Below are 26,252 nucleotides of genomic sequence, written 5' to 3' on the forward strand. Positions count from 1 at the left end.
CAGTGGTGCAACCTTGGCTTACTGCAGCTTTGACCTCCCAGGCTCAGGTGAGCCTCCCACCTCAGCCTCCCAAGTAGCTGGGACTACAGGCGTGCGCCACCATGCCTGGCAAATTTTTTTGTATTTTTTGTAGACATGCGGTTTTGCCATATTGCCCAGGCTTGAACTCCTAGGCTTAAGCTATCTGCCCACCTTGGCATCCTGAAGTGTTGGGATTATAGGCATGAGCCACTGTGCTCAACCCATTTTAGTTGCTTAATAAATGTTTGCTTTTCATTGGATTGATTCATATATTTCAGATGGTTACAGGTTCAGTATTTTTGCCTTGGTTTGGGGTTTTTACTCAGTATTTCTATGCCTCAGTTGAGGACATCTCTACTCTTGGATATTTGTTTTTTAAAAAATAATATATATATTTTTTTGAGGCGGAGTTTCGCTGTTGTTACCCAGACTGGCGTGCAATGGCGCGATCTCGGCTCACCGCAACCTCCGCCTCCTGGGTTCAGGCAATTCTCCTGCCTCAGCCTCCCGAGTAGCTGGGACTACAGGCGTGCACCACCGTGCCCAGCTAATTTTTGTATTTTTAGTAGAGACGAGGTTTCACCTTGTTGACCAGTATGGTCTCGATCTCTTGACCTCGTGATCCACCCGCCTCGGCCTCCCAAAGTGCTGGGATTATAGGCGTGAGCCACCGCGCCTGGCCAATAATATTTTTTTTTTCTAAATAGAAACACATACGTCAAAATTCAGATGATTCAAAGAATATACAGTAAAAACCTTCTCTCCTACTCCTGTTCCCCAACACCCAGTTCTTCCCAGAAACAACCAGTGTTATTGATTTAATTTTTTTTCTTTTGAAAAAAGAAAGCCTGGACCGGGCACGGTGGCTCACACTTGTAATCCTACCACTTTGGGAGGCTGAGGAGGGCAGATCACTAGCTCAAGAGATCGAGACCATCCTGGCCAACATGGTGAAACCCTGTTTCTACTAAAAATAGAAAAAATTAGCCAGGCGTGGTGGTGAGTGCCTGTAGTCCCAGCTACTCCGGAGACTGAGGCAGGAGAATTGCTTGAAACCGGACAACGGAAGTTGCAGTGAACCGGGATTGCGCCACTGCACTCCAGCCTGGCGATAGAGCCAGACTGTCTTTAAAAAAAAAAAAAAAAGAAAGCCTGTTGCCCAGTCTGGTCTCAAACTCCTGGCTTCAAGTGATCCTCCCTCAGTCTCCCAAAGTGCTAGCTAGGATTGCAGGCATAAGCCCCAGCCCCCAGCCCAGTGTCACTGATTTCTAGTGTCCTTCCAGAGATATTTTGTGTACTTCCAAACAAATACATTTATTTCTTTTCTTCTATTTTTATGTAACAGATTGTACACATGGTTCTGTGGTTTGCTTTTTTCACTTATTGTATCTTAGAGAAGGCTCCATTTTCAGCTCATAAATGGTTTCTTCATACTCCTTTATACCTGTGTGGTAGGGAATTCATTCTTAAATTGCACGTCTGTTACGCCGCTATGGGCTCTCTAAGTGTGCACAGCATCAATATCCATTACTGCAGTTGCTTACTTTTCTGCCCCTGAGTATTTTTCCTGTTTCTTCTAATTATATGGAAAAGAAATACAAGGTTTTTTTTTCCCTTTTGAGTTATTTTAACTACTTAAAGAAATGTTTTGAATTAAAAAAAAAATTAATCTTAAAGCACTTTTAGTAGCAATCCAAATGATACAATGAGTAAATATTACTACGATGTTATATAATTTTACAGTTATTTTGGGGAGAAATAAAGATGTTAGACCTTCGGAAAAGATTTGGAAAATATTCTTTTTACAAATGTTAACATGAAGGATGCTTGTTTTGTTTGCTTTCCAGTTCAGTTCATTCATTTAGTGCAATATTTGAAATCCTCCCTTCCACCACCCTGTGATTCACTATTCTTTGAGAACATACTGAGGCCTGGCGCAGTTGTACCCTTTCATATGCCTTGCTGATAACTGGAAGGAATTTTTGTTTTCAGTTTCATATTAACAGGGGACATTTTCTAGAAGTGTTATCTGCCTTTCCTAAACCTGGAATTATTGAGATTAAACAGCTTAAATAACACACTGTAATCATTTTTAGGTCTGTATGAATTGTACTCAAATGGTTATTAGTGTCCTTTGAAACTTTCATTATCTAGTGGACTGTTTTCATTGATAAACATTTTAGCCTGTTAGGGAAGAACCAATAATCCTGACTCCATTGGGAGCTGCCTGTTATAAGGAGCAGCTTGTGAATAAGGACATATTCACGCTCATTTTTCACTCTCATTTTTCTTTTAGCTGTAAAATATCTGAGTGGGGAGAAGTGGAGTGAGTGGCATTATCAAAGGCATGTGTAGATCTTTTTAGTTTTTATAGAGATGGGGTTTTGCCCTGTTGCCCAGGCTGGTCTTGAAATCCTGGGCTCAAGTGATCTGTCCACCTTGGCCTCCTAAAGTGTTGGGGTTACTGGCATGTGCCAATGTACCTGACCTGGGTATGTTTTTATTTATCTTGGGTATATACCTAGGAATGGAATTTCTTGGTCAAATGGTAACTCTCACTTTTTAAGGAACTGCCAAAATGTTTTCCAAGTGGTTATACCATTTTATATTCCCATCAGCAATGGAGGAGGGTTTAATTTTCTCTACATCTTTGCCAGCATTTTTTATTGTCACTGTTTGTAGTTATAGACATCGTAGTGGGTATGAAGTAGTATGTCCTTGTGGTTTTGATTTATAGTTTTGTTTTTTTTAAGATGGGCTTTCACCATATTGGTCAGGCTGGTCTCAAATTCCTAACCTCAGGTGATCCACCCGCTTCAGCCTCCCAAAGTGCTGGGATTACAGGCGTAAGCCACTGCGCCCAGCTTGATTTATAGTTTCTTGGTGGCTAATGATACTGAGCATTACAAAGCCTTATTGGCCACTTGTATACCTTCTTTGAAAGAATGTCTATTCAAATCCTGTACACATTAACAAAATTTTTTGGCCTTTTTCTTGTTGAATTGTATTGACATTATTTTGTTATGTTTTACTGTAATCTTTGAATTGTGTTTCTGCCTGAATCTTTTTTTCTCCTTTCTTAAATGGGAGTTGAGGGGAGGATAATGGTGATAGCATTGGTTTTTCTTGCTGATATTTTCTCCCTGCTTTGCAAATTCTCTTTTGTCCTCAAGATTTGATGCAGTTTGATGATAAAGGAAACAAAACCAATGTACCAGACAAGGACCGGCAAATTGAGGCTCTCCAGTTACTCTTCCTCATTCTCCCTCCTCCCAATCGGAATTTGCTGAAGTTATTGCTTGATCTCCTATACCAGACAGCAAAGAAACAAGACAAGAATAAGATGTCAGCCTATAACCTTGCCCTTATGTTTGCACCCCATGTCCTGTGGCCAAAAAATGTGAGTGTTGACAGGAAGGGTAAAGATTGCTTGATTTTCTTGGGCTGGGCCTTACTCTATGGCTGTAACTTGGTGAGATTATCAAGGGGCCAAGGTCTAGCCTTCAGCTTTATGAGGTTGGGAAGTTACTTTATTAGTTAATTGAGAGTCATCAGACCTGAGAGGGCCAATTCCTGTTAACTTCACTTATAAATCAATCTCTGGTAAACCTGCATGGGACGGTATTAGTGGCAACTCTTAGTGGGAAATTATAGCTACTGAATAAACAAGAATATTCATTTTGGCTGGTCAATATGGTAATACTTCTTAACAGGAAAGGCTTCTTGGGAAATCAAATTAGTTTCTGAAGATTGAATAGTATAAAATTAGAATAGAGCTGTATGATCTTGTGGGATAATGTCACCAAGCTTATAGATTTATAGATGAGATGGCACTTAGAACAATCCTGTCTTGTCCTAACTTTTCTATTTCCTATAGATATGTAGTCTCTTTGGATAAAGCTGAACTTTATTTTTATTATGGAGACCGAGGTCTTCTCAGTGACTTACATGAGAAATAAATTCACTCTCTCTTTTTTTAATGTCTGAGGGATAAAAACACAGAGAAATAAAATTGTTTGAAGTATTTTTTTTCTGTTGTTTTTTGAGACAGCGTCTTGTTCTGTTGCCCAGGCTGGAGGGGAGTAACACAATCACTGCTCACTGCAGCCTCATCTAAAGTCTTTTAAACAAATTGTTGACCTGGTGGTACATAGATCATATTCCTGCCCATTTATAATCTGAGTTGTGAGCCAGGGTAGGTGGATTGGAAGCCACATACCAGCAATGTTACCTATGTCTTTTCTCTTTTTTTTTTTTTTTTTTTTTTTTTGAGACTGAGTCTTACTCTGTTGCCTAGGCTGGAGTGCAGTAGTGCAATCTCGGCTCACTGCAACCTCTGCCTCCCAGGTTCAAACAGTTCTCCTGCCTCAGCCTCCTAAGTATCAGGGACTATAGGCTTGTGCCATTACGCCTGGCTAATATTTGTATTTTTGTATTTTTAGGTAGAGATGGGGTTTCATTATGTTGGCTAGGCTGGTCTCGAACTCCTGATCTCAGGTGATCCACCTGCCTCTGCCTCCCAAAGTGCTGGGATTACAGGCATGAGCCACCATGCCTGGCCTTTTACTCTTTTTTAAAGCAACTGTCTACAAGCCATTTTTTGTTTGTCTAGTCTTTTACCTTTTCTGTCTGTAGGCTTCTCGTCTGTAACTGGGCATACTACAGTAAGTCTTTAAGCTATTAACATTGTTGATAGGTTCTTGGAAACTGCAACTTTTTTTTTTTTTTTTTTTTTTTTTTGAGGCGGAGTTTCGCTCTTGATACCCAGGCTGGAGTGCAATGGCACGATCTCGGCTCACCGCAATCTCCGCCTCCTGGGTTCAGGCAATTCTCCTGCCTCAGCCTCCTGAGTAGCTGGGATTACAGGCACGTGCCACCATGCCCAGCTAATTTTTTGTATTTTTAGTAGAGACAGGGTTTCACGGTGTTGACCAGGATGGTCTTGATCTCTTGACCTCGTGATCCACCCGCCTTGGCCTCCCGAAGTGCTGGGATTACAGACGTGAGCCACCGCGCCCGGCCGGAAACTGCAACTTTAATCAAAATGACTTATAACGAAACAAATAATTTTTCTCATCAATGTGTTGAAAACGTGTTGAAGAAAATGATGTTATTTGAGGACCTGCTATATGTTGGTTCATTTAAAGTTAGAGTTTCTAAGAACCTATTAATGCCTTAAGTGAGGACTTTCTGTAATAGCTTTACTACTTACCCCACAAGGTTGTTGGGAAGATAACGAAATAGGTTATAGTAATTCATAAAAAATTTTTGAGATTATAAGAAATATGAAAAGGAAGGTAAAGGAGAGAGATTGTGTGAAACATTTTACTTAACAAATAACTAGTGAAAAAATAACAAAGTTCTGGACCAGGAAGAACCTCTGGGGGTGAGTAGGGGAGCAGAGGACACATCAACATTTGTCCATGTTGATGTGTCCATTATAAGGAGATCAAGCCTTATAATGAAGGAATTTTAGAACGAGCTAACCACGATTATAGAAAAGCAATGAGTAAACTGTGGTTATAAAAAGAAGTGGTGGCTTACCTGTAATCCCAGCACTTTGGGAGGCTGAGATAGGAGGATTGCTTGAGGCCAGGATGTTGAGACCAGCCTGGGCAACACAGGGAGATCTTGAGACCTTATCTCTACAAAAGGAAAGGAAAAATAAGCTGGATGTGGTGGCACATGCCTATAGTGCTAGCTACTTGGGAGTCTGAGGTGGGAGGATCACTTGAGCCGAGGAGTTTGTGGCTACAGTGAGTTAAGATTGTACCACTGTACTCCAACCTGGGTGACAAAGCAAGACCCTATCTCTAAAAAAAAAAAAAAGAGTACTTAAAAGCAAAGAGATAAAGTAACAAAGATACATGTTAGAAATTAGGGGTTTTGGATAATAGCGATACTGAAGTACTTAAAAAAAGACAGGAGAAACAAGGGAAGGGAATCAACGACAATTTTACTGTTTTTAAGAAACAGATGTCAGGCTGGGTGCGGTGGCTCACGCTTGTAATCCCAGCACTTTGGGAGGCTGAGATGGGTGGATCACGAGGTCAGGAGTTCGAGACAAGCCAACATGGTAAAACCCCGTCTCTACTAAAAATACAAAAATTAGCTGGGTATGGTCATGTGCGCCTGTAATCCCAGCAACTTGGGAGGTTGAGGCAGGAGAATCGCACTCCATCCTGGGACAAAGCGAGACTCCATCTCAAAAAAAAAAAAAAAAGAAACATGTCACCTTTGGTATAGGTAGTGACAGTTCTTTTTTGTCTTTGGAGAAACTCTAGTTTTCTAAAGTGGCAGTGCTGTCCTTGATGGTGGAATAGATTCTGTTCTTTCTGCTCATTTTGAATCCGATACTAGATTTTCTTTGCCAGTTTTGTTTACATGTCTAATTTTTAAGCAGAATTAGGAAATGAAAACTGGTTTTCAAGGATTTCCTCATCACTTTAGGGACATATTTGTTGTTCTAGATTATGTTATATCTTGCTGAACCAAAAAAGTCTTTCCAGAATTAAAGATGGTATCAGAGGCACCTTTGTTAGGGATAGAAACTTCATACATTTGAAAGAGTAAGTGTATTGATAAATACTACTTTCCAGCTCTTAATGCCCTTTGTTTGGTTTCTTTTCCTCTGAATAGGTCACTGCAAATGACCTTCAGGAGAATATCACAAAGTTAAACAGTGGGATGGCTTTTATGATTAAACACTCCCAGAAACTTTTTAAGGTAGGTAAGGGATGGCATTTGGTTGGTAACAGGACAAAGAGAATGGAGCAAGGTGGGATCCCAAGTAGGGCTATAAAGATGACTAAATGAGAAAAAGATCCTGAATGGAATTGCAAACCAGAATGGACAGTGGCAAAACCCAGGGAACAACTACTGCGGTGGAGAGAAATAGGAATAGGAGGCTGAGTAGGGCTGGGTCCTCTGGGTAACTGGCTTCACTCTCTGAGCCTTTCTTCCTTTTTCACAAAGGCAGCACATGTGGCAGCTGAGTTGTTTTATCCTGCATGCATACTTCCAATAGAATTTTGGGGATAATTTTGTACTCTTTGGCCCTTTCAATCCAAACAGGCTGTGTTTCTACTAACATAATTTTCTTAAGAACTTTGTAGGTCTTCTGTGGATTTCAGTGGAATTCATTCCATTAGACAAAGGCCACATGTACAAATCTTTTGAAGATAAATCTTTCCCTACCTTGATCACCTGCTGAGAAACCTTAGGGACAGTACCTTTAAGCTTCCTAAAGGCTTTCTGGTTAGAGAGGATCTGTGAGGTATGCTCTTACTCTCCTGAAAGGGCCCTTTGTATGATTGAATACTCTGACCTTTTGATGTTTCTAAGGTTTTAGCAAAACATAACAGTCACATCCTTGACCTTTTCTTTCGTGTATACTTCCTGATAGTGAATCTCTTAATTTTAGCATTTATTATTATTATTATTATTATTTTTGAGAAAAGGTCTCATTGTTGCACAGGCTGGAGTGCAGTGGTGCAATCTTGGCTGGCTGTAGCCTCAACCTCCTGGGCTCAGGTGATGATCCTCCCACCTCAGCCTCCCCAGTAGCTGGGACTACAGGTGTGCGCTGTCATGTCTGGCTGATTTTTGTATTTTTTGTAGAGACAGGGTTTCACCATGTTGCCCAGGCTGGTCTTGAATTCCTGGGTTCAGTCCTCCTGCCTCAGCCTCCCAGAGTGTTAGTATTACAGGTGGTGGCAATTTTAGCATCTTTTGCCATCTGGAGAGGCTGGCTGAAAGTTTCCAAGATCATCCAGTTCTGGTTTCTTTTTTTCTTGCAGTAAAATAATTATAAAATTTACCATCTTAGCCATTTTTAAGTGTATAGTTCTGTGGCATTAAGTACATTCACATTGTTGTGCAACCATTATCACCATCCATTTCCAGAACTCTTTTCATCTTGTAAAATTGAAGCTCTGTACCCATTAAATAGTAACTCCCTTTAACCCTCTTCCCATCCTTGGCAACCACCATTCCACTTTCTGACTCTATGAATTTAACTACTCTAAGTACCTCTTGTAAGTGGACTCATATAGTATTTGTCTTTCTGTGCCTGCCTTATTTACACTTAGCATAGTGTGCTCAAGGTTGATCCACATAGTAGCATGTGACAGGATTTCCTTCCTTTTTAAGGTTGCGTAGTATTCCACTGTGTGTATATACCACATTTTGCTTATCTGTTCATCAGTTGATGGACATCTCTTTATATTCCAGATATCATCTTTTATTAGCTTTGTGGACAAATATGTTCTCCTATTCTATGGGTTTCCTTTTTACTCTGTTGATAGTGTGTTTTGATGTGTAAATTAAAAAAATTTTCTTGAAGTCTAATTTGTCTATTTTTTCTCTTGTCGCCTGTGCCTTTGGTGTCATATCCAAGAAATCACTGCCAAATCCATTGTCATGAAGCTTTTGCTTTATGTTTTCTTCTAAAAGTTTTATAGTGTTAAGTCTTGCATTTATGTCTTTGACCCATTTTGAGTTAATTTTTGTTTCTAATGTTAGGTAAGAGTGCAACCTCATTCTTTTGCATGTGGTTAGATGGTTTTCCCAGCACCATTTGTTGAAGAAACTGTCGTTTCTCCTTTGGTCTTGGTCCTCTTATTGAGAAACATTTGAATATGTATGTAAGGGTTTATTTCTAGCTTTCTAGTCTATTCCATTGGTCTACTTATCTGACTTTATACCAGTACCTTGCTGTTGTGATTAGTAGTAGTGTAGTGAATTTTGAAATCAGCAAATTTGAGTCCTCCAAGTTGGTTCTTCATTTTAACATTGTTTTGGCTATTCAGGATGCCTTGAGATTCCATATGAATTTTAGGATGGATTTTCTATCTCTGCTGCAAAAGACTTCATTGAGATTTTGATGTTTTTCTAAGGTTGATAGGTTGAATTTGTAGATTGCCTTGAGTAGTATTGACATCTTAGCAATCTTATCCAATAGTGAACATGGGATATCTTTTCATTTATTTATGTTTTCTCTAATTCCTTTCAGCAGTATTTTATAGTTTTCATTATACAGTAGTTGCCTCTTATCCATGGGGGATATGTTTCCAAGCCCCAAGTACATGCCTGAAACTGTGGCTAGTACCAAACCCTGTATGTATACTATGCACGGATTTCTTTTTTCTTCTTCACAATTTCACAGATAGATTTATCCTTTTTTTCCTTTTTTTTTTTTTTTGAGACAGAGTTTTGCTCTTGTCACCCAGGCTGGAGTGCAATGGCGCGATCTCAGCTCACCGCAACCTCCATCTCCTGGGTTCAAGCAATTCTCCTGCCTCAGCCTCCCGAGTAGCTGGGACTACAGGCGTGCGCCACCATGCCCAGCTAATTTTTGTGTTTTTAGTAGAGACAGGGTTTCACCATGTTGACCAGGATGGTCTCGATCTCTTGACCTCGTGATCCACCCGTCTCCGCCTCCCAAAGTGCTGGGATTATAGGCATGAGCCACCACGCCCGGCCAGAAGATTTATTCCTTTTTTTTTTTTTTTTTTTTTTGAGATGGAGTTTCGCTCTTGTTACCCAGGCTGGAGTGCAATGGCGCCATCTCGGCTCACCGCAACCTCCGCCTCCTGGGTTCAGGCAATTCTCCTGCCTCAGCCTCCTGAGTAGCTGGGATTACAGGCACGCGCCACCATGCCCAGCTAATTTTTTGTATTTTTAGTAGAGACGGGGTTTCACCATGTTGACCAGGATGGTCTCGATCTCTTGACCTCGTGATCCACCCGCCTCGGCCTCCCAAAGTGCTGGGATTACAGGCATAAGCCACCGCGCCCGGCAGAAGATTTATTCTTATAGGGGATCTTAGCAACCTCAGCATATGATTGTTTGGTCAACTTTTATTGGCATATTATGTTTGTACATATTTATGGGGTACATGTGATATTTGTTACCTGCATTAAATGTGCAGTGATCACAGGGTATGTAGAATATCCATCATCTTGAATAGATGTCATTTCTATGTGTTGGGAACATTTCAAGTCCCCTCTTCTAGTTATTTTGAAATATACCATACGTTGTTGTTAGCTATAGTTACCCTGCTTTGCTATTGAGTGTTAGAGATGTATTTCTTCTATCTCACTATATATTTGTACCCATTGACCAACTGCTCTTTACCCTCACGCCTGACACCTATCCCAGCATCTGGTAACTATTTTTCTACTCCCTACCTCTATGAGATCAATTTCTTTTTCTTTTCTTTTTATTTCCCTCACCATGAGATCCACTCTTTTTTTAAGACAGAGTTTTTATTCTTGTTATCCAGGTTGGAGTGCAGTAGTGAGATCTCAGCTTACTGCAGCCTCCGTCTCCCAGGTTGAAGCAATTCTCCTGCCTCAGCATCTTGAGTAGCTGGGATTACAGGCATGTGCCACTACACTGGACTAATTTTTGTATTTTTGGTAGAGACAGGGTTTCACCATGTTGGCCAGGGTAGTCTTGAACTCCTGACCTCAAATGATCTGCCCACCTTGGCCTTCCAAAGTACTGGGATTATAGGCGTAAGCCACCACGCCCTGCCTGAGATCCACTTTTAGCACCCACATATGAATGAGAACATGTGATATTTGTCTTTCTGTGCCTGGTTTATTTCACTTAACATAATAACCTCCAGTTCCATCCATGTTGCTACAAATGACAGGATTTCATTCTTTTTTATGGCAGAATAGTGTTTCGTTGTGTATATACATCACATTTTCTTTATCATTCAACCATTGATTCCATATCTTTGCTATTGTGAATAGTGCCGCAGTAAACATGGGGATGCAGGTATTCCTTTGAAAACTGATTTTCTTCCCTTTGAATAAATATCCAGTAGTAGGATTGCTATATTTTATGGTAGTTCTATTTTTAATTTTTTGAGAAATTTTCATACTGCTTTCCATAATGGCTATACTTATTTACATTCCCACCAACAGTGTGTAAGAGTTCCCTTTTCTTCATATCCTCATCAGCATCTATAATTTTTTATTTTTTTTTTGAGACAGAGTCTTACCCAGGCTGGAGTGTGGTGGTATGATCACAGCTCACTGGGCTCAAGTGATCCTCCTACTGAGCCACCTGAGTAGCTGGGACCACAAGCACATGCCACCACACCTGGCTAGTTTTTAATTTTTTGTAGAGATGAAGTCTTGCTATGTTCCTACTTTACCATTTTTCCTAAAATTCTTCCTATTACTACTTTTGTCCTCTACTTTTATCAGCCCATCTGACTCAGACTGGTTTTATCTCTCCCAACACCGCATCTTTTCCTAGGGAGTTATCATGTATATACAGTTAAGGCCAATTTCCATTTTACCTGAGCAGTCCTTTTGTTGTTTCTCTATGAATTGTAAAATGCTTAAGACCTCAGATTTTCATGTAAGCCTCTTTGTCTAAGCCTGGCTCCCTTTCTGGATGTTCTTTTAGCTCATAGTATCTTTGGGGATGGTGGGTTTTTTTGTCCCTCCCCTCCCTTCCCCTCCCATTCCCTCCCCTCCCCTCCCCTGCCAACGTATGTTATCATTTTGCCATATTAGCTTTATTGCTCTCTGTATATGTTCATACTTTTTTTGGCTGAATCACTAAAAGTAATTGTAGACACTATGATACTTTCTTCCTAAGTACTTAAGTTTGCATCTCCTAATAATAAAAATATTCTCTTAAGAACCATACTACACTTATCACATCTAAGAAACTAATAAGAATTGTATCATCTAACTTTCAGTACACATTCAAATTCCCCAGCTGTCCTAAGAATGTATTTCATGCTTTTTTTCAACATGTGCCAATCAAAGTTTTTGTGCTGCGTTTGATTGTTATGACACTTTTAATCTGCACACTCATGCTTTTTCTTCATGTCATTGATTTGTCGAAGCATCAAGTTAACTGTGTTGTAGAATGTCCACATTCTAAATTATTGTTTTCTCAAGTTATTTAACGTCTCCTTGTATCACCTTCCATGTAGTTCCTGTAAACTAGAAGCTAGGTCTAGAGTCTTAATTAGATTCAGATTAAGCATTTTTGGCAAAGATACTTCATAGGTGAAGTTTGTGTGTATCCCATTGCCTCACACGAGGAGGCACAGATTGTTCTATTTTCTCACTCTTCATGACAGTAATTTTGCTAACTGCCAGATCTTTTAGTTATAAAGGTACATTTTTTTTCCCTTTGCAATTAGTAAATAACCTGTAGAGTGATTACTTAATAATGGTTTTAGCATCCATTGATAATCCTGCTGGAATCTATGATTACATTGGGTATTAAAAATAATGATTTTCTAATTTTGTCATTCAGCCTTTATTAGCTGACTTTCTTCTTTGGATAATAGCGTTTCTTTGTCTCATTCTCTCTCTCTCTTTAAAAATGAATATTAATATAAACTCATGGATTTTAATTTTTTCAAAGTGTTAGTTTTGTTTTTAATGTTGATATTTGCCTGGGCAGTGTGGTGAAACCCCATCCTGCCAAAAATACAAAAAATTAGCTGGGCATGACAGCACGGTCCTGTGGTCCCAGCTACTTGGAGGCTGAGGTGGTAGGATGACTTGAGCGCAGGAGGCGGAGGTTGCACTGAGCTGAGATTGTGCCATTGCACTCCAGCCTGGGTGACAGAGTGAGACCCTGTCACAAACAAACAAACAAAATTGATATTTAAATCATCCCAGATATGACCAATGATAGCCCTTGTTAAGCGGCTTCTGCATCTTTTTGACAGGACTATATTGTCTTTGAGTGTTTCCTTTCTGGTATAAAATGTTCCCAGCTCACTTTGTGCTTATGCTGGCCTAGATCTGAAGTAGTTCTTTCTCCAGGGAACCTTGGTTTCTGAGTGACACTAGGAATACTCATTGTTTCTGGTGTGTCATTGCTTCTAGGCTCCTTGAGGGCAAAGAAATAGATAAAAAATTTTTTTAAAGCAATTATAAGTTCATATTAATACCACCAATTCAGATTTAATACTGCAGGGCTTTTTCTTGGCTTCTTTTATTTTGTATTTGTATTTTGTATTTCTTTTTTTCTTATATTGTAAATTTCAGTTTTTTTTTCTTTTTTTTTGGAGAGTTTTGCTCCATCACCCAGGCTGGAGTGCAGTAGCACAATCTGGCCTCATAGTAGCCTCTGCCTCCTGGGACCAATCGATCCTCCCACCTCAGCTTCCTGAGTAGCTGGGTCCACAGGTGAGTGCCACCACACCTGGCTAATTTTTGTATTTTTTGTAGACATGAGGTTTTATCATATCGCCCAGGCCGGTCTCAAACTCCTAGGCTCAAGTGATCTACCCACTTTGGCATTCCAAAGTGCTGGGATTACAGGCATGATTCACTGTGCCCAGCCAAATTTTAGATTTTAATGACATTTGTATATATTATTTACTCTGTCCTACAATATACTTAAATTAATTTCAAAATAATGCACTGTTACTACTAACAGTAAACCTATTATAAAATTGCTTATTGAAGTTATAAGATATTCCTTCAGTTCTTTTTTTCTTGAATATATCCCACTAAGGATATACAGTCAGAATACAGTTTTCTTTTCTTTTTTTTTGGAGACGGAGTTTCACTCTTGTTGCCCAGGCTAGAATGCAGTGGGACGATCTTAGCTCACCACAACCTCTGTCTCCCAAGTTTAAGCGATTCTCCTGCTCCAGACTCCCGAGTAGTTGAGATTACAGGCATGTGCCACCATGCCCAGCTATTTTTGTATTTTTAGTAGAGACAGGGTTTCTCCGTGTTGGTCAGGCTGGTCTCGAACTCCTGACTTCAGGTGATCTGCCCGCCTCAGCCTCCTAAAGTGCTGGAATTACAGGTGTGAGCCACCATGCCTGGCTCAGAATACAGTTTTCAAAAGTTATATGAGATAATTTCTTTCTCCGTGCTCACATTGTCAGTTTGATATACAGATATGTTTTTTTTTTTCCTGTTGGTGTTCAGTTTTAGGGCTTGCCTTTATTTTTCTTTTGGATTTAATTTTATGTTTTAAATTTGTAGTGTAAACATGGTTCAAAAGTCAAAAACACATTAAAAGGTATACTTAGAGAAATCTTAATTCTTTCCCTAACCATTTTCATTGTTTTCTGGTTTATCCTCTTAGTATTTCTTTTTTTTTTTTTTTAATTTATCACCTATTCAGAGAATAAGTGTTTCTTTTTATAAAAACAAGTAAATGTATATTTCTGTATATATTCCTATTTCCCTACTTTTCTTACACAAATAAACGTTTACTTTTCTCACTAAACAGTAGATCCTAGAAATCCCTCCATATCAGTTCATTGTTTCTTCCTTCCCTTCGTCCTTTTTCTCTCCATCCCTTCCTTTCCTTTCTTTCTTTCTTTTTTCCTTCCTTTCTTTCGCTCCCTGCCTCCTCTCCCTTCTTTTCTTCATAGTACTGTATTGTATGGATGTGTGAAAGTTGATTCAACCAGTCCCTATTAAAGAACATATAGGTTGTATCCAATTCTTTGATTAATTTTTTACAAGTATGTTTTGCATTTCTGGAGTTACATACTCAGGATATGAAACCAGAAGTGAGGTTTCTATGTGAAAGAGTAAATGCAAATGCAATTTTATTAGATGTTACCTACCCAGTTTTCCTCTGTGGTAGTTGTATTATTTTGTACATCTACTAAGACAGTATCAGGGTAGTTGTCACAGGATTCTACTCCATAGTAATTCTAAATGCTATTTTCTTTCTTTCTCTTTTTTGAGACAGAGTCTTGCTCTGTTGCCCAGGCTGGAGTGCAGTGGTATGAACATGGCTCACTGCAGCCTTGAACTTCTAGACTCAAGTGATTCTCCCACCTTAGCCTCCCGAGTAGCTGAAACTACAGGCATGCACCATCATGCCCGGCTAATTTTTTTTTTTGAGCTGGAGTTTCGCTCTTGTTGCCCAGGCTGGAATGCAATGATGCGATCTTGGCTCACTGCAACCTCTGTCTCCTGGGTTCAAGCAATTCTCCTGCCTCAGCCTCCTGAGTAGCTGGGATTTCAGACATACACCACCATGCCTGGCTAATTTTGTATTTTTAGTAGAGACTGGGTTTCACCAGGTTGGGCAGGCTGGTCTTGAACTCCTGACCTCAGGTGATCTGCCCGCCTTGGCCTCTCAAAGTGCTGAGATTATAGGCGTGAGCCACTGTGCCTGGCCATTTTTTTTTGTAGAGATGGGGGTCTCCCTGTGTTGCCCAGGCTGGTCTCGAACTCCTGGGGTGAAGCAGTCCTTTTGCTTCTGCCTCCCAAAGTGCTGAGATTACAGATGTTAAATGATGTTTTTTACACTGTGATTTTAAAATGTGATCTGGACACCACTTATAATTTGTAAAGATTTGAGGGGGTGGTTTTTGTCAGATATAAACATTCCTACAAATGTCTATATTTTTGTCTTTGGCTTATTTGAGAATATACATGCCATGTTTGATTTTTAAAGCAGTAACAATTACATTGGTGTCTTCTCACAGTTTTTCCATCAGATTTGTTGAGGTATCTATTTGGTGGCAAGAGAAAGGAAGTTATGGAAAAGCTATGAATTTTGAGTATCTTTGGCTTTTCTAAAGTAATCTGCGGTTCAAATGATTTTAAGAACCATTGTCGTTGTGGCCTGAAAGAATGTTATATACTACTAATCACTGAGTTTTGGTTTTCTTTTATGTCCTGCTCAGGCTCCTGCTTACATTCGGGAGTGTGCCAGATTGCACTATTTGGGATCCAGAACTCAGGCATCCAAGGTAAGAATAGGATCTGCTTTTAACCCAAACAAGGAGAGCGTTAAGATTGGTGGAGTTTTAAAACGAATATGAAGTCAAAGTAAAAGCATGGAAAATAAGAAGTTTTTAGCGTTATAGCTCAAAATTACGTAGTCATTTTGTCATAATGAAGAAGACTAAGAAATAAGTTATGTGTTAGAATACAAATGCGTCCGTCACATTCAAGGTGTGGTAGCTTGGGCCTGTAATCCCAGTGACTCTGGAGGCTGAGATGGGAGGCTCGATTGAACCTAGGAGTTCAAGTCTGCAGTGAGCTGATTGTGCTACTGCACTCCAGCCTGGGTAGCACATCAAGGCCCTGTCTCTTAAAAAAAAAAAAAAAAAGCTCCCCACACACTATTTTTATCTCCTTTCAGAGGTTCCACTGATAGATGGTATCCTTTGCATAAGAGTGATCACACAGACCTTGTGTTTAAAGTTTTTTTCATAAAGTCCTTCTGATGGAAATAATCTGTGAATAGAAAATGTGTTAAATATTTTATAGGAAAGAAAGGACAGTTTTATATAATTCATTCCTATTTTAGGTTCAGTGTTCTGGTAAAACTCTATCAAATGGCTAAAAGATTTGAGACCACATGAGCTTAGAAAGACAGGGAAATATATAAGGCTTATTAAGAAGATTAGATATGATAATGATTTTTTTTTGAGACAGGATCTCGCTCTTTTGCATAGGCTGGAGTGCAGTGGCATGATCTCAGCTCCCTGCAACCTCTGCCTACTGGGCTCAGTTGATCCTCTCACCTCAGCCTCCTGAGTAGCTGGGATTACAGGCATGCACACCATGCCTGCTAATTTTTATATTTTTGGTAGAGACGGGGTTTCACCATGTTGGCTAGGCTGGTCTCAAACTCCTGGGCTCAAGTGATCTGGCTGCCTCAGCCTTCCAAAGTGCTGGGATTACAGGCATGAGCTACCACGTCTAGTCTAGATATGATTATTGAGTTTTAAAAGTGAGAACTTGTGGCTTATGCCTGTAATCCCAGCACTTTCAGAGGCTGAGGCAGGCGGATCACTTGAGCTCAGGTGTTCGAGACCAGCCTGGGCAACATGGTCAAAACCCATCTCTACCAAAAATACAGAAAGTTAGCCAGGTGAGGTGGCGTGCACCTGGAGTCTCTGCTACTCAGGAGGCTGAGGTGGGCGGATCACTTGAGCCCAGGAGGCAGAGGTTGCAGTGAGCCAAGATAGTGACACTGTACTCCAGCCTGGGTGACAGAGTGAGACTCCATCTCAAAAAAAATGTAAAAAGTGAGAAGTTAGGCCCTTGACCTTTATGTGCCCACTTGGGTCTCTTCCAAGCATACATTCCTTTCTTTCCTTTTCTAAGCCTTTTTTTTTTTATTGAGATGGAGTCTCGCTCTGTAGCCTAGGCTGGAGTGCAGTGGCTCGATCTCGACTCACTGCAACCTCCGCCTCCCTGGTCTTGGTTCAAGCAATTCTCCTACCTTAGTCTCACAAGTAGCTGGGATTACAGGCACGAGCCACCATGCCAAGCTAAGTTTTGTATTTTTTTTTAGTAGAGATGGGGTTTCACCATGTTGGTCAGTCTGGTCTTGAACTCTGGATCTTGTGATCCTCCCGCCTCGGCCTCCCAAAGTGCTAGGATTACAGGCATGAGCCACTGTGCCCGGCCTCTAAGCCTTTTTAAATAAACTTCCACTCCTGCTCTGAAAAAAAAAAAAAAAAGTGAAAAACAAATAAAAAGAAAAAAAAGTGAGAAGTTAAAAACTTTACAAGCACTTTTTAAGTGCTTAAATTTTTCAAGTTCTATTTATCCTGTCTTGGTTAGAAACTTAAGCTGTCCACTTGTGGTATTTTTTCTGCTCCTATTTGTTTTTCCCTCTTGTTCTGCAAATATTCAGTGTGACCAGGAAAACAGTATTTGATTTCAACTAGTTTTTTTTTTCTTTTTTTTAGAGATGGAGTTTCGCTCTTGTTACCCAGGTTGGAGTGCAATGGCGTGGTCTCGGCTCACCGCAACCTCCGCCTCCTGGGTTCAGGCAATTCTCCTGCCTCAGCCTCCTGAGTAGCTGGGATTACAGGCTTGCGCCACCATGCCCAGCTAATTTTTTTGTATTTTTAGTAGAGACGGGGTTTCACCATGTTGACCAGGATGGTCTCGATATCTTGACCTCGTGATCCACCCGTCTCCGCCTCCCAAAGTGCTAGGATTATAGGCGTGAGCCACCGCGCCCGGCCCTGATTTCAACTAGTTTAACTGGATTGTGGTTTTTCTTAGAGAGCTGTTTTTGTTCTTCTAGCATTGCTGTCTAGTTGTCATATTAAGTTTTCATGTGTGGGAAGGAGTACTAGCCAAGAGTCAGAGCCCTTGGGCTCTCAGGTGGGTCTGTCACTTTAGTATCCAGATGACTTTATTTTTATTTTTATTTTTTTAAAATTTAATTTAATTTAATTTTTTGAGACGGAATTTCGCTTTTGTTGCCCAGGCTGGAGTGTAATGTTGTGATCTTGGCTCACTGCAACCTCTGCCTCCTGGGTTCAAGTGATTCTTCTGCCTCAACCTCTTGAGTAGCTGGGATTACAGGCATTCACCACCACACCCAGCTAATTTTATATTTTTAGTAGAGACAGTGTTTCTCCATGTTGGTCAGGCTGGTCTTGAACTCCTACTTCCTTTGGTCATGCCTGCCTTGACCTCTCAAAGTGCTGGGATTACAGGTGTGAGCCACCGCACCCGGCCTCAGATGACTTTAAACTTAAAGTTTAACCTCAGTTTTTTTCTCCTCTATCAGTTGGGAATCATGATACTTTCCCTGCTTACCTTGTTGAATAGCAGTGAAAATTAATGAAATTAAAAGATGTTTTTAAAACTGAACTCTTATACAAATGTTACTCTTGGTGGCAGTATTATAAATGCACTTAGGTTCTCTGGGCAGCTCATGGGAATGGGCTATTAATATAACCTATATTAATAGGTTCCTTGTTGTCTGATAATAGTGTTAAGATTTTTCTTGTTCCTGAGTATAAGAGTATACTATGTCCCCACTCTCCCTTTTTTTGTTCCAGGTTTTTGTAAGAACCCTAAAACAAAGTTGGCAGGATATATTAATTTACTCTTCTTTTAAATTTTCTTTAGGATGACCTTGACCTGATAGCTTCATGTCATACTAAGTCCATTCAGCTGTCAAAGTCTCAGAAGCGGAACCGGATAGATTCCTGCCCTCACCAGGAGGAGACCCAGCAGCATACGGAAGAGGCACTGAGAGAGCTGTTTCAACATGTTCACAATATGCCAGAGTCAGCAAAGAAGAAACAACTTATTAGACAGGTGCCTGAAGGCAGGGAAGTCATGATTGGGGCTTTAGGAGTGTAATCGTGGTTGTAGAATCAGTAAGTCATATTGTTAAGAATCTCATTTAATTTTTGGCTTAGCCAAGAAAGCAGGCTTGTCTATGGAATCTCCATGGCGATCTCTGTGCCATTGCTCCAGTAGAGAAAGGAGTGGAGGCTCTTGCATTTCTGCAGTTAACAGGAGGATCCAAGGGTGGTTAGAGTGTCTCTAATTTTGGTCATGTCCCAGGTTTGCTGAGAGAGGACCAGCAGTTACAATATATTATTCCAAAGTGTAAACCATCCAGATTTTCTTAGCAAATAACTTTTATGAGTTTCAGTTTTCTTGTTTGTAAAATGGTAATAGTAACATGAATATTTCATAGTTGTAAAAATTAGAGGTAATCTATATAGGGAGGCTGGCATAGCAAACCCTAACTGGTAGCTTTTTATTAACAGAGTTGTTTGCAGTTAGAAAACACAAGAAATCAGGGCCCTAGTCTGATACTAGAAAGTAGGAATTCTGTGGCTAAGTTTCTTTATGCTGGAGCTATGGGAACAAAATTTGCTATTTTGGGATTCAAAGTGTGGTATGTAAGTCCTGTGTCTTTGGGTAGTTTCTTTCTCAGGAGATTAATTTTGTCTTAGCCCTTCTAGAATTTTACCTGAATGGGCAGGGTCAGCATCTTGACTTTTTATTCAACTGGGACTTTCTTGGGGGAAGAGTCTGTTTTTATTTATTTTATACCTACTGTCAGCATAAGGCCGGGTATAAACAAGTACTCAGATAATGGTGAACTGAGCTTTTCTTAAGAATTGACAAAGTCATTTAAGAGAAGTTTCTGCCACTCTCTTTGAAGTTACTTTGAGACCCAGCAAATTGTGTTACAATTGGAATTTTACAGGGTGTTGGCTGAGTATTGGTGTAGTCTAGTGATTTAATTCTTGATAGCAGCTAAGTAGTTTCATGTAGGACAGGTATAATGATTTCTTTCAACTAGAACACTGAGACTTAAAGATAAGAAAGAAAAAAACATTTTGCACTTTTTAGAAAAACAGAAAGTATGTGATGTATACTTTTTTTTTTTTTGAGTCTGTTGTCCAGGCTAGAGTGCAGTGGCACAAGCATGGCTCACTGTAGCCTCAGCCTCCCTGGGCTCAGGTGATCATGATCCTCCCACCTCAGCTTCTCGAGTAGCTGAGACTACAGGTGCATGCCACCATGCCTGGCTAATTTTTTGTATTTTTAGTGTCATGTACTTTTTAATATCCATTTTTAAAAGACTCTGGATATACCTTGCTAAATACCTTCCCAGAACATTTTGCCAGTTAACACTTCCTTGAGTTGGATATGAGAAAATTTACCTCATTGTACCCTTGCCAATATTAGGAACGATGGGTTTTTACTTGTCCCAATGTGTTCAGTAGGGATACTTACTAGCTAAGCTCTTTAGACGTGGCTAATTTTTCTGCCTGCCGAGGTAATTAACTTTAAGAACCTCTTGGTACCTTTATATAAAAGTAATTTTTTAACCTCCAGAACTCGAACTGATAAGATTTCTAAATTTTTTTTTTGAGACGGAGTTTCGCTCTTGTTGCCCAGGCTGGAGTGCAATGGGGCAATCTTGGCTCACCGCAATCTCCGCCTCCTGAGTTCAAGCAATTCTCCTGCCTCAGTCTCCCAAGTAGCTGAAATTACAGGTGTGCATCACTAAGCCCGGCTAACTTTGTATTTTTTTTTTTATAGTAGAGACGGGGTTTCTCCATGTTGGTCAGGCTGGTCTCAAACTCCTGACCTTAGGTCATCCACCCACCTTGGCCTCCCAAAGTGCCGGAATTATAGGCGTGAGCCACCACTCCTGGCCCCAAATTTTTACACTACTGAAATTTTAAAAGCATAATAAGAAAAGGCAGAAGAGGCTGGGTGTGGTGGCTTATGCCTGTTATCCTAGGACTTTGGGAAGATGAGGTGGGCAGATCACTTGAGGCTAGGAGTTCGAGACCAGACTGACCAACACAGTAAAACCCCATCTCTACTAAAAATAGAAAAAATTAGCTGAGTGTGGTGGTGCATGCCTGTAATATCAGCTATTCAGGAGGCTGAGGCATGAGAATCGCTTGAACTCTTGGAGGTGGAGGTTGCAGTGAGCCGAGATTGCGCCACTGCACTCCAGCCTGGGCAACAGAGTGAGACTGTGTCTCCAAAAAATAAAAATAAATAAATAAACAGAAAAGGCAGAAGAGTAGAAGAATTAAATGTTATATTATTAGTACTTTTTAAGTGGGAAATGAATGGCTAATCAAAGCATTGAATAAGATTATTCAGTGCATTGGGGCTTCCCGTTTTCCGCTTTAGATACCTCCAGAGAAATTGATAGCATGACAGGTCTGCATTCTGATGTATTTCCTCTGATGATATTGTTGGCAGGCAGTCATGACAGATAGTAACTTAAAAAGATTCCGTATACAATTTGTGTTAAATTAGGAACTGTTTTAGATTGTGCCAGTAACTCTTTGTGTCCAAGATGCTTTGTTGCAAAAAAGTCTTGGTTAACAGCTGGGGATCTTGGGCAGATTTCATAAGCTCTCCAAGTCTCAGTTTTTAGTTTTTTTTTTGAGACAGAGTTTTGCTCCTCTTGCCCAGGCTGGAGTGCAGTAATGCAATCTCGGCTCACTGCAACCTCCGCCTTCCGGGTTCAAGTGATTCTCCTGCCTCAGCCTCCCAAATAGCTAGGATTACAGGCATGCGCCACCATGCCAGGCTAATTTTGTATTTTTGGTAGAGACGGAATTTCTCCATGTTGGTCAGGCTGGTCTCAAACACCTGACCGCAGGTGATCCACCTGCTTTGGCCTCCGAAAATGCTGGGGTTACAGGCGTGACCACTGCGCCTGACCAAAGTCTCAGTTTTTTTGTCTGTAAAATAGGAACAGTAATTCCACATTCAAGGAATGTGGCATGCAGAGCCTCTCAGAGCAATTGAATCCATTTTGGCATCATCGCTTCTGACTTTGTGATTTGCTTGTTGACTTCCTAATCTACCTATGTGCGGGCTCACTTTTTCCTGGACTTTTATTTACACTTAGCTATTGGTTGTCACAGAATGCTATGTCCTATTGGGAAAATATTTATAAATGTTGTCTATGTTTTCTTTCAGTTTAATAAGCAATCACTGACCCAGACACCAGGGCGAGAACCTTCTACTTACCAGGTACAAAAGAGGGCCCGTTCGCGCTCCTTCAGTGGGCTTATTAAGGTAGGTATTCTGGGCTGTCGTTTTAGCATTGAGTTTTAGGAAATGTAACACTGATTTTTTAAATGCATAAACAATTTTCTTGTCTTTTTTTTTGGGGGGGATCCTATAAAGGGCTATTTTTTTTTTTTTTTTTTTTTAATGATTCAGTCTCCGTAGAGACTGCCAAAAATTGCCAACACCAACTATATTTCAAGTCGTCATGGTGGGGTATTGGGAAAAGTTTTTTTTTTTTTGAGGTGGAGTTTCATTCTTGTTACCCAGGCTGGAGTGCCATGGCGCGATCTCAGCTCACCGCAACCTCCGCCTCCTGGGTTCAGGCAATTCTCCTGCCTCAGCCTCCTGAGTAGCTGGGATTACAGGCACGCGCCACCATGCCCAGCTAATTTTTTTATTTTTAGTAGAGACAGGGTTTCACCATGTTGACCACGATGGTCTCGATCTCTTGACCTCGTGATCCACCTGCCTCGGCCTCCCAAAGTGCTGGGATAACAGGCGTGAGCCACCGCGCCCGGCCGGGAAAAGTTTTTAATTAGCAATAATTGTGCCTCGGATAAACCTCATTGACTACAGTACTGCCACTGTGCAAAGCTGGGCTAATTTATAAGAGGGTAAAGACAGAATGTGGAAAAGGTTTTCTTTTTCTTTTTCTTTTCTTTTTTTTTTGAGATGTAGTTTCACTTTTGTTGCCCAAGCTGGAGTGTAATGGTGCAACCTTGGCTCACTGCAGTCTCTGCCTCCTGGGTTTGAGCAATTCTCCTGCTTCAGCCTCTCCCAAGTAGCTAGGGTTACAGGTGCATGCCACCATCCCTGGCTAATTTTTTGTATTTTTAGTAGAAACAGCATTTCACCATGTTGCTAGGCTGTTCTCAAACTCTTGACCTCAGGTAATCCACCCACCACGGCCTCCCAAAGTGCTGGGATTACAGGTGGGAGCCACCGTGCCGGCTTTTATTTTTCAAAGTGCTTTGTTGTGTTTCGAATCAGAGAAGGGGCTCTATGAAGTGAGGAATAATAGAAGTAAGGGTCCTTCCTTTTCTGCTAGGGCTAAGGACAGTGTCCATATTCCTGAGCAGTGTAAGGGGTCTCTTTTGTTTTCTGACCAACCCTTGGAGAAGTGAGGAAGCTGAGACAGAGTAGAGAAACTGTTAGAAAACTGGATTTTCTAATAGGCTAGTGAGTTTTGATACCCCAAATTTTTGTGAACTTAATATTTTTAACAGTTGTACTTTTTTGCATGTATCAAATTCAGTGAAAGTCTTGTTTTTAAAACAAATACAAAAATATGCTTTCATGTTATTGCTTCTATTACCATGTTTGCAGATTAAATGTACAAGTCTTCAGACTATTGGAACTTGTAGTGAAGGAATATTGCCATCAGGTGGCAGTAGGTAACTTGCTCATGAGGTTAAAATTTCCATGCACGAACTAAGGCAAGGTTTTGGTTAACTTGGAGAGAGATTAGTACTATTTGCTGCTTTTCTTTTCTGTTTTTCTTTTTTGGAAGAGATTGCTGCCCCAAAAGCACTAAGTACCTTTTTTTTTAAATTTTAGTTCTGGGGTACATGTGCAGGATGTGCAGGTTTGTTATATAGGTAAATGTGTGCCATGGTGGTTTGCTGCACTTGTCAACCCATCACCTAGGTATGAAGCTCAGCACACATTAGCTATTTTTCTTTAAAAAAATTTTTTTGAAGGCCGGGCGCGGTGGCTCACGCCTGTAATCCCAGCACTTTGGGAGGCCGAGGCGGGTGGATCATGAGGTCGAGAGATCGAGACCATCCTGGTCAACATGGTGAAACCCCGTCTCTACTAAAAATACAAAAAATTAGCTGGGCATGGTGGCGCATGCCTGTAATCCCAGCTACTCAGGAGGCTGAGGCAGGAGAATTGCTTGAACCCAGGAGGCGGAGGTTGCGGTGAGCCGAGATCGCACCATTGCACTCCAGACTGGGTAACAAGAGCGAAACTCCAATTTTTTTGAGACAGAGTCTCACTCTTGTCGCCCAGGCTGGAGTGCAATGACACAGTCTCGGCTCACTGTAACCTCCGCCTCTCAGGTTCAAGCAATTCTTCTGCTTCAGCCTCCCAAGTGGCTGGGATTATAGGTGCCCGCCACCATGCCTGGCTAATTTTTGTCTTTTTAGGGGGTTTCACCATATTGGCCAGACTGGTCTCGAACTCCTGACCTCAGTGATCTACCTGCCTCAGCCTCCCAAAGTGTTGGTATTACAGGTGTAAGCCACTGTATCTGGCCAGCTGTTTTTCTTAATACTCTCCTTTCCGCCATCCAGCCCCCCAATAGGCCCCAGTATATGTTGTTCCCTTCCCTGTATCCATGTGTTCTCATTGTTTAGATCCCACTTTTTTTTTTTTTTTTGGAGACGGAGTCTTGCTCTGTCATCCAGGCTGGAGTGCAGTGGCTTGATATCAGTTCACTGCAACCTCAGCCTCCCAGGTTCAAGCTATTCTCCTGCTTCGGCCTCCCAAGTAGCTGGGATTATAGGTGCCTGCTGCCATGCCTGGCTAATTTTTGTATTTTTAGTAGAGACGGGTTTCACCATGTTGGCCATGCTGGTCTCAAACTCCTGACCTGAAGTGATCCACCTGCCTCAGCCTCGCAAAGTGCTGGGATTACAGGCCTGAGCCACCATGCCCGGCCAACTCCCACATAATAAGTGAGAATATGCAGTGTTTGGTTTTCTGTTCCTGTGTTAGTTTGCTGAGGATAATGGCTTCTTTTTATTTTAATTTTTGGTGTTTCACACTGCTTTTTTTTTTTTTTAATTGTTTTGTCATTATTAAGATATATAATTTCAGGAACATAAGGAGCTCTTTGCTTAAAATTTAAAATTTGTGCCCTAAAAAATAAATAACTTTTAATATTTATTTATTTATTTATTTATTTATTTTTGAGACAGGGTCTTGCTCTGTTGCCCAGGCTGAAGTACAAGTGGCACCATCATGGCTTATTGTAGCATTGATCCCCTGGGCTCAGCGATCCTCCTACTTCAGTCTCCAAAGTAGCTGGGACCACAAGTGCATGCCATCATGCCTAGGTGATTTTTAAATGTTTGTAGGCTGGGCGCAGTGGCTCATGCCTGTAATCCCAGCACTTTGGGAGGCGAAGGCGAGTGGATCACTTGAGGTCGGGAGTTCGAGACCAGCCTGACCAACATGGAGAAACTCCGTCTCTACTGAAAATACAAAATTAGCCAGCCGTGGTGGTGCATGCCTATAATCCTAGCTACTTGGGAGGCTGAGGCAGGAGAATTGCTTGAACCCAGGAGGCGGAGGTTGCAGTGAGCTGAGATCGCAACATTGCACTCCAGCCTGGGCAACAAGAGCAAAATTCTGTCTCAAAACAACAACAACAACAACCACAATAACAACAAACTGTTTGTAGAGATGGGGTCTTGCTGTGTTGCTGGTCTTTTTTTGTTTTTTTGAGGCAGAGTCTTGCTCTGTTCCTGAGGCTGGAGTGCAGTGGCGTGATCTTACCTCACTCCAACCTCCACCTCCGTGGTTCGAGCGATTCTTCCACCTCAGCCTCCTGAGTAGCTGGGATTACAGGTGCCCGCCACCACGCCTGGCTAATTTTTTATATTTTTAGTAGAGATGGGGTTTCATCATGTTGGCCAGGCTGGTCTCGAACTCCTGGCCTCAGGTGATCCACCTGCCTTGGCCTCCCAAAGTGCTGGCATTACAGGCATGAGCCACCATGCCCAACCTGTGTTGTTAGTCTTGAATTTCTGGGCTCAAGTGATCTGCTTTGGACCCCTAAAGTGCTGGGATTACAGATGTGAGCCACTGTGCCTATAATTTTTTTTTAAAGTATAGCTGTTAGCATTTAAAAATTCATCTTACTGTAATTTTGATCCTAGTTATAATTTATAGATATCTAGAATTCATTCTCAATCCTGA

General features: G+C 41.0%; 1 protein-coding gene and 1 pseudogene across 4 annotated transcripts in view; one reads left to right on the top strand and one right to left on the bottom strand.

The window, feature by feature from the left end:
- Positions 1-26,252, top strand: part of ARHGAP19 (Rho GTPase activating protein 19) — an 86,579-nt gene that overhangs the window by 24,578 nt on the left and 35,749 nt on the right. For 3 of the 4 annotated variants that reach the window (XM_064374019.1, XM_064374020.1, XM_064374021.1), the window contains 5 exons: positions 3,195-3,421; positions 6,661-6,747; positions 15,680-15,745; positions 18,882-19,073; positions 22,233-22,331. In XM_064374019.1, coding sequence (XP_064230089.1) covers positions 3,195-3,421; positions 6,661-6,747; positions 15,680-15,745; positions 18,882-19,073; positions 22,233-22,331 — 671 coding nt within the window. The remainder of the gene's footprint in view (positions 1-3,194; positions 3,422-6,660; positions 6,748-15,679; positions 15,746-18,881; positions 19,074-22,232; positions 22,332-26,252) is intronic. The other variant, XM_064374022.1, reaches the window with a different exon arrangement.
- Positions 22,841-22,921, bottom strand: LOC135274133 (U4 spliceosomal RNA; annotated as a pseudogene).

The sequence above is a fragment of the Aotus nancymaae genome, unplaced genomic scaffold, assembly GCF_030222135.1.
Source record: "Aotus nancymaae isolate 86718 unplaced genomic scaffold, 86718_ANA_hifiasm-v0.15.2.pri h1tg000010l, whole genome shotgun sequence".
In the NCBI taxonomy this organism is placed as follows: Eukaryota; Metazoa; Chordata; class Mammalia; order Primates; family Aotidae; genus Aotus; species Aotus nancymaae.